The sequence below is a fragment of the Galeopterus variegatus genome, unplaced genomic scaffold (assembly GCF_000696425.1).
Source record: "Galeopterus variegatus unplaced genomic scaffold, G_variegatus-3.0.2 Scaffold1490, whole genome shotgun sequence".
Taxonomy (NCBI): Eukaryota; Metazoa; Chordata; class Mammalia; order Dermoptera; family Cynocephalidae; genus Galeopterus; species Galeopterus variegatus.
The window spans coordinates 137350-146268 of record NW_007727601.1 but is presented as its reverse complement, the minus strand read 5'-3'; the positions used below and the strand labels follow the sequence as shown (position 1 = coordinate 146268).

The 8919-nt window shown below is 44.7% G+C and overlaps 1 protein-coding gene across 1 annotated transcript in view; it reads right to left on the bottom strand.

The window, feature by feature from the left end:
- Window positions 1-5242: 5242 nt before the first annotated feature.
- Window positions 5243-8919, bottom strand: part of LOC103594131 (sodium/hydrogen exchanger 9-like) — a 127726-nt gene continuing 124049 nt past the window's right edge. Inside the window, exons 4-5 of the mRNA XM_008577323.1 lie at window positions 6799-6904; window positions 5243-5470 (exon numbers count right to left, since the gene is read on the bottom strand). Of these exons, the coding sequence (XP_008575545.1) occupies window positions 5243-5470; window positions 6799-6904 (334 nt within the window). The remainder of the gene's footprint in view (window positions 5471-6798; window positions 6905-8919) is intronic.

The window sequence follows — 8919 nt, the reverse complement described above, 5'->3', positions numbered from 1 at the left end:
ACTCATATAAGACCTTTCCCAAGTTCACTGAAACCATAGCATGGGGAGAAGCATCTTTTCTCTGGTTACCAAAGGTCTCATCTGATCCCACCAAAGTCAGCAGTCACTTGGAAGTGAGCCAGAAACTCATGCTCCGGAGAGGCTGGGCATGTCCAAGAGGCAGCTGAGTGGTGCTGAAGACCTGGGTGCCGAGCCAGACTCTGCAGGTGTTGGATAGTCAAATCAAGCCACCTGGATCCTTACACAAAGAAAGCATGCACAGTCCTTCCCCCATTCCCAGTTTCCACGCAGACGGGACTACCTTGGCTGTGGCCTTGCCTTGCTGTGACTAAGACACTGGCCACAAATTCCTGAGTGTTTGTTGGGTGACAGGGTCATTGAGAAGTCTGACTCCTGTCCCACCCCGCCTCTGGGTGCTTACCATCTGCAAATTGTTGGAAACTAGATGTCCTAGCACAGGGATGAACGATCTTGTCAGGTCTGAGAGTGACCAGCTGGCTGAGCAGTGCCCAGGACTGTGCCCAGCTTCCCTACCCCACATCTTGATTGGCAGATAAAATAAGAGCACACCAGTGAGGGTGTAGAAGAGGGGATGAGAGAGAGAAAGAGAGACGGGAAAGAGGGAAGAGAAGAAGGACTAAAGTGGCCAGGATATAGGGTGCAAATGCTGAATTAAAAGCAGTCTTGTTCCCTTAGTGGGAGTCTCAAGGGTCACACAGTCCCTCGCCTTGCACAAGAAAGATTGGAAACACAAAGAATACTCTCTTTTTTGAAATTTTAAATTCTCTTTGTTTCTTTTGGTATAAGGAGGGGTAGCCAGGCATCCTACGAGGGGAAGTGCAGGATCAGGTTTTTATCTTTGTGTCCTTGGTATTCAGCACAATGTTTCACACATTAGTTGTGAGGGAGGAAAGGAAGGAAGGAAGATGTCGGTAAGGCTCAGCGTTTTTGTAGCTTCTGTATTCTTGCAGTGATTCCCATCCTTACATTAAAAAACAGCAATTTTGGACTTCAGTCGCTAGGGGGAGGCAGAGGAACATGGGAAAGCTGCAGTGAGCGCCCCCGCCAGGCAGGACTGCCTCAGACTACACCTGAGAGTAAATGAACTTCATTGACCTGGCAAGATTAGGAATCAGAAGAATTAGAGTCTTCAGCTTTCCCTTAATTCAAAATGTATATCTTGCCTTTAATCAGAGTGTCATGTGTATATTTGTACAAAATAAGAAACAAGCTGCTTGTCATAGTGCAATGCAGAATTATTGAGTCAAATCAGAGCAGAGGACTTCGGCCATCTGGTCAACACTTAGCAGGCAGAGTGACTCAGCAGGAAAACATAGGAAGCAGAGCCTTGGGACCAGAGCTCTCTGACTATGCAAACTTCACCGAGTTATTTGTCCTCTTGGAACCTCTGTTTCTTCATCACTAAAAAGATGACAGTAATCACCTTCACCTCATTGGGTTACTGTGAGAAGCATATAAACCGATCAATGAAAAACCTCTCATAAAACAGCAAAGAACCATATGGACGTAAATCTAATCATTATTAATCACCATGTGTTCAAGTCAAAAGGTTGTCTACTTAATTATGTTCTTGAAGTTGTCCAGTGAGCAAATCCGCAGACTGTAAGTTCTGGAAGGAAGGAACTATAGTCATTGCTCATAGCATCGAACATGGTACTTGGTAAGTAGGAGATAATGTTTTGTTGTTGTTTCTTAAATGAATAAGTAAAACACTTACATGTAGGAAAACCATATAATTTACCAACTAAAATGAGCATTTTTTTTTTTTTTTTTTTTTACTGAAAGGAAGCATTGTTAGTAATTACTCCAGGAAACAGGTTAAAAGTAGGACTTTCCTTGGCCAACTGAGACATGGAACACAGGGTCACTCTACCAACAGAGCAGTTACTATGTGCCGGAAAGTAGTTCAGGGCATACTGTTCAGGGCTAGGCACTGCCCTGAACATATCACAGTATTAAGTCATTTAATATGGAACACAGGGTCACTCTACCAACAGAGCAGTTACTATGTGCCGGAAAGTAGTTCAGGGCTAGGCACTGCCCTGAACATATCACAGTATTAAGTCATTTAACCTTCACAACGTCCCAAGGTTGGTATTATTATTAACCATATTCAACAAATTATTGACCACCTGCTATGTGTCCCACGTCTTCTAGAATCTTGGAATACATCAAAAAACAACCTCAACAACAAAAATTTTTGTTCTTTAAGAGTACAGGATAAGGAAGAGAGACAGTAAATAATAAGCATAATAAATAAGTGAAGTACCTAGTATGTTGGAAGGTACTGCAGATAAAGGGAGGGCAGAGCACGGGGGATTCGGAGTGCTGAATGAGAAAACTAGGTAGAGAAATATCACATAAGCTGCCAGCATGCCCAGCTGGTTAGTCACAGAGCCCCAGTTCTCGCTCAGGTGATCCAGCCCCATTCCTGCTGTAACTTTGACACTGTTTTCTCTTTCAGTTCTGATGTGCACACAACCTTGCTGCAAATTAAAACACGTTTCCTCCATCAGTGGCAGAGAAGAGCACACAAAACATGGCAATACATCCCTGAGCTAAACTCAGCACCCCCCACCTATGCCGGACATTGGCCACACCTGATGCCTTGATTTGAGTTACAGCTGAGTCCCCACTGGACGCGGGGCCCCTGTAATTGCTTGCCTACCCAGCAGGAATGGAGGCCACACATCCCTGCTCCTCCTAGAGAAATTTTTGTTCATGAGTTTGGGGAAATGGCCCACCAAGCCCACCAAACAGGACTAAATAAATGACTCAAGAGGAAGGGCTAGGCTTCCCGAAAATCTAGATTGCTTGAACTCCTGCTGGCATTTCAACATGTTCTCAGCCATTGAAACACATGATGTCAAACTTCCTCTGCCCCCCACCCCTCACCCCTCACCCTGCTCTCTTTCTCGTCTCTTGCCCTTCTTCATCTTGTGATGCTGGCAAAATTCCAGGGTGGTTATTCAACCTATCTCAAGACACCCTGTGCCAAAAAAAGAAAGAAAAGGCCAGTGCAGGCCCCAGGGCAAGGCTGCTGGGTTCAGGAAGGCTGAGCTGCCAGGAGCACCCTCAGTAGCCTGAGGCTAGGCAGGAAACACAAAGGAAACTTTGCATTTGAAATCCAGTCTGCAGAAGAGCTTGAGCACATTCTCAACATCCCAAGTCCGTACATCCATCAGTAAATGTCCCAGCACCAGCTTTTACACCATCTAGTAGGCAAATCACAGCAAACACTTACTGAGGACCCACAATCTGTAAAGCGCTGTGCTCAAAGTTATTACTTCTGTGCACACCGTACCTTTCACGCAGATCTTTGTCTTTCTCTAGGCCCCCTTTCCATATCTACAAAGCAAAGGCATTTAAGTTGACAATCTCCAGGAACTCAGCTCTAAAATTCTGACTAGTATTTGCTAGACTGTGAGCATCCTGAAAAGAGAGATTAAGTCTCATTTATCTTTCTCTCCCCAGCATCAAACAGAGGCTATGCCATGGAGACAATGATGGTTAAGGGTCCATCAAACAAATCAAACTTCTGAAATAAGGCTCTTCAAGAATATTTCAACAACCAGCCAAAGGCTGACTCATCCACCCATCACAAATGTATGAGAAAATATGTTATACAGTTTTCCTCTTGTTTTACAAGCTGGGCTTGTAAAGCTTTTGACCTGCACAAAATAATTTTTTTTCAATTTTATTTATATGTATTTTTGTGGGGTACAATGTGTTATTTCAATACAAGCATACACTGCACAATGACTCACTCAGGGTAGATATATGTATTTTTGTGGGGTACAATGTGTTATTTCAATACAAGCATACACTGCACAATGACTCAGGGTAGATGGCATGGTTTTGTACCCGTCAGTCCACCCCTTCTCTCCAGCCTCGCGCCCCCCTTCCCTCCTGGCCTCTGGTAACCATTATTCTACTATCTACTTCTATGAGAAGCACTTTTTTTTTTTTTTAGATTCCACATATATGTGAGACCATATGGTATCTGTCTTCCTGTGCCTGACTTACTTCACTTAACATGGTGGTTTCTGGTTCCATCTATGCTGCTGCAAGTGATACAATGTCGTTCTTTGTCGTAGCCAAATGCTATTCCATTGTGTATACATACGACAGGTTTTTTTACCCACTTACCTGTTTGTTGATGGGCATTCAGGTTGATTTATCTCTCAGCTACTGTGAATAGTGCTGCAATGAACACAGGAGTGCAGGCGTCTTTTTGGTATATTGATTTCATCTCCTTTAGGTATATACCCAGTAGTGGGGTAGCTGGGTCATAGCGTAGATCTATGTTCGGTTCTCTGAGGAATCTCCACAGTGTTTTCTACAGTGGCTGTCCCAACTTACAGTCCCACCAACAGTATAGGAGGATTCCCTTTTCTCCACATCCTCTCCAGCATTTATCATTTTCTGTCTCGTAGATAATAGCAATTCTAACCAGGGCGAAATGATATCTTATTGCTGTTTTTTTGTTTGTTTTGGGGTTGGAGAGGAAACCAGCTTTCCCAGGAAGGGGTCCCACCATGCTGGAAAGTGACACTGCATGTAGCACAGGGCACACCAGCTGTAGGCAACCCCTTCCACCAAGAGGAGAGGCGGCATGGGATATGCCAACAAGAACAGGAGGTCCCCAACTCAATGTGGGTCTGGGAGGCCATCAGCTGCAGGCACTGAGTGCTTATCTGGACTCTGCACATAGCCCTGGGGTCATTTACAGCAAGTGGGAGTCAAGTCCTAAAAGTGGAAAAGCTGTCGCTTCATAAATAAGTGGACATTCCTTTTAGCTTAGGAGCAACACGCTTATGTTCAGATGCCCTTTTCCTTGTTTTTAAACTCTCCCCAGATCTAAGTGAAGGGCCGTGAGGGCTGCCCGTGTGGGGAGCAGAAAAGCCTGCAGCCCCAGCACTTTGTTTCACCCTCAGGGCAGCTGGACTCTGAACTCCCACCCCCACCCCTCACACCCACCCAACCCGGTCATAGGAATGGCTGCTGTCAGAAGATTAAATTCAGTTGCATAATATAGAGGGAAGATAATAAATTCTAATTTCTGCAGGCACAGAAGATACATGTGACAAGATTTTGGTTCTCTTCAACTTATGCTCCTAATACGTTTTCCAGCCTCTCCCTGCACTGCCCTGTCAGCGTGGCTTGCATTCCTCATTGAACTCTGCGTTACTTGCGATCACATCCGCACTCTTCATGCCAATTAATTCAGCTGGGATTGACCCGGAGTTTGCTCAAGCTTGAGCTCATAGCCTCCTAGCCCGAGGTCTCCATCATAAATGTTTTCCTTGCTCAGAGTCTGGGCTGGAGCTTTCTGGTCTAGACCCAGCCTTGCAGGAGGACTGCAGGGTGCAGGGGCTTGCTCCTGGTAGTTCATGGCTAGTTCATCCTGGTTTACAATGCATTCCACATCGTCTTCTTTTAGCTGTTCCTGGTTTTGAAAAGAGAGAGAGAGGTCACTTGATGATGTAGGTAGAGAACAGCAGCAATCCTTCAGGGTGGGAAAACAGACGTCTGCTTCCCTTCTCTTAGCTGCCCTGTCCTGCCTGGGCTGAAGTTTCTGCCGTGGGTGTTGGGAAAGCACTTCCCTGAGGCAGCATTGAAGACTTTCCACTCTCCACAGCCATGAGGGCTCCAGGTCTAAGGTAAGAGTCCTTGGAGAGCACATGAGAATCAAGCGCCTCCTTGGGTTAAGGGAGTTAAAGTGGAATTTGATGGATATTTCCTCCACTGGTAGTGACCAGGGTTGAGAAGAGATAGGAGCTGGCAGAATCCTGTGACCTCAGAGAAGGGAGAGATTCTCATGTCAGTATTGTAACCCTCCTGCCTGTCACAAAATTCTCAAAACACTGTTTCTATTCTACTGTATCTTCAAAGTGTGTCCTCTCAGCATGTCTCTTGGGATGACTGTCACAAGGCTAGAAATGGTTGGAACTCGCCATAGTGGATAATGCCAGAAACTAACTAAATCTGACCATCAATAGTTTTCCTAATTTAGAGGGGTTTTATTGAGGGAAATAATTAAGAGCTCAATTCTTATTGGCTTTAGGAAGGCCATGCTAAACTACTTGTAGAATGAGCCCTGGCTAGGTGCTCTTAAGTCTGTGGTTCTCAACTCTAGCCGGCCCCAGGATCATGTGGAGAGCATGCTAAAACGCAGGTTGCTGGGCCCCCAGCTCAGTTTCTGAGGTGGGGGCCTGTGAATGTGCATTTCTAGCACATGCTCAGGTGATGCTGCGGTGCTGGTCTGGAGGCCATGCTTTGAGACCACTGCCTTGGGCTGTTGTGCCCTGAACAAATTTGAGATGTGTTTTTCTATGTTGATGCAAGGGGGTGGCCAGCTGGATGACCTTGAAGGGCATTTCCAGTGCTCAGTCTCTGCTTTTCTCCAATTTCCTGACACTCTGATTTGTGGGTAATAATTTTAACTGCTTCTCAGCATTTTTTATTCCACTCCCTTGAGCTATAAGCACAGGCTTAACACCCAAAACCTCAAAACACAGCAGTTTGTGAGGACACACTACTACTTTTACACGTTCTAAGTTTACTTTATGGTTAAAAATATTGGTAACAATAAACAATTGCATTTTTAAGAGAAGAATAAGCTGATATCAGCAACAACGGAAAGGAAAAGATAAATGCTTCTTGGTGCAGTGAATTTTAAAAATGCTTCATCCTCGAGCCGGGCAGTAACAGCCCAGAGGTTTGTGGGCTCATCAATATTTACCAAGCCTGTCCCAGTGTGGGATATTTACTTACCCCATAGGCCTGAGGACTGGTGAGCAGCCTGGAAATTGGACCACACCATGCAGGTAACGTGGTGGTCAGAGGAGGACCAGAGTGCGTTAAAATTGGTTTCAGGTATCTGGGAGGCTTGTTAAGGAATATTTGTCAAAAGAGAGTTAGAATTTAGTTTCTCACACAGCACAAACCATTGCATGCTGTGAAAGAGACAGTTCTGTTCACCTTTGAATCCCCTACTCCCTCATTTAGGAAGCAATTTGGCCTGCAAAGATTGCTGTTTATAATCTTCGCTCCACACACTTTTCCAGCCCTCCCGACAGCCTTTAATCATGAAGAAATGGCGAATGGACCCTGCCATGTCAGAGGGAGGTGAGCATGTCCCTCCTCCCACCCCACCCCCGCTCAATGTCTCATCTGCTTAGCCAATGCATTCAGAAGAATTACCTTAAACAATAGCATTAAAAGATTGTGTTTTCTTAAAACTGCACACACACACACACACACACACACAGCTTAAAACACCAGTAATTTTCACCAAGAAGCAGAAAGTATATCATAAAATGTTCCATATTTTTGAGTTGGGTAGTGAACATAGATTGTTTTCCAAAATACTTTATTTTCACTATTCAACATAGTCACTTTATACTTCATACATCAATGCATTTCTATACAAAATTATGTAAATAAGCCAGTGCCAGGTTTATTCTATTGTCTAGCACCTGTCTTTCTCTTCCCTTCATCCCAAAGTGCTCTAACAAGTTAAAAGAAAAACCTGTTCGTCTAAATCCATTATGTTTCCCTCCAATCTATAATAATGAAATCCCCAGAGGCTGCCTTGGGTTGCTTTATTATTTATTTATTTTTTCACTCCAAAGAAAAGTAGTGGAATTATTTCAGCATTCCATCAGAAATGACTTTCAAGCCTTATATTATTTCCTCTGCTGGAGAATATTTCACCTCATCAACTCTCTGAAAAGCTATAATATATAGGGAAAGGGAAAATGGAAAACAGTTAAGATTGGTTGGCTTGTGAAGATCCACCGTCAGCCCAGGCACTCCGGGGGAGAAGATCTTGGAGACGGCCCGACAGGAGCCTGTCCACAGCCGGACATTCCCACCCTGTCATTCCCGGGATGCCCTGAGCAGGGTCACACAGGGCCGATGCAGCCCACAGGGGCCCAGGAATCTGGTTGCCGCTGGCTACGAATCATGAGCCAGCAAAACAGTAACAAAGCAGGGATGTGCTGGGATGATGTGAGGTGGGTGACTGCAAAGGCGCTTCCGAGGGTCTGCAATCGCAGCTGCAGATGAAAAACGCGACTCCTCCTTTCAGATGGGCAGCTGTTGTGCCCAGTTAAGGACCAGGGGAGATCTTAAAGGTCAGAGCCTGGCATTTGCTGTAACATCTTCTGAGTATATCTACAAATCTGAAAAGCCCTTGAAGATCCTTCATTAATTTTCATTACAGTGTTATTCCTTTTATTTTATGGATGAAGGAATTGAGGCCTAGCGATGTGATGATTTTAAATGATCCAAAACCTCCCTTTGCTATCTGAACCCACAATCATCACCCCTAGAAGGGGATGATTTATCAGGACAGAATCATGCACGGCAACCAGCTGGGCTCTCCAGAGAGCACAGCATGCAGGCCTCATCTCTGCTGGCGAGCTGCGGACTCGCTCGGGCGGGGCACTGAGGACACGTGAGATTGTGGGACAGGCCGTGAACATGGTTCTTTTAGGGAGTGAGGTGCACAAGACATATGTACAACTGAGTGTAAATCAAGGAAAATCAGCTGATCTTATTTACAGATGGAAAAGTGACAGCAAGTGGGCGTCATTTTTAGAGATGTCATGTGAAAACATGAAGACATTTGCCAGGGCTCTAAGAGTTTGAGACAGGCCTGGGTGACTTCCACTGGGTTCTCAATGAAATACACTGAAAAATAAGATGCTAAAATACCAAAATAATGTCACAAAAGTAAAACACAAATTTAGAATTGTGTAATAAGCATTTTAAAAAGACCTGATGAGGTATCTCTTTAAATCAATGTGTAACACTATTGCAGCTAACAATTAAAGGCTACATTTGTGGCTTTTTGTGACTATGATGACTTGACCAAACAGGGGACCAGAT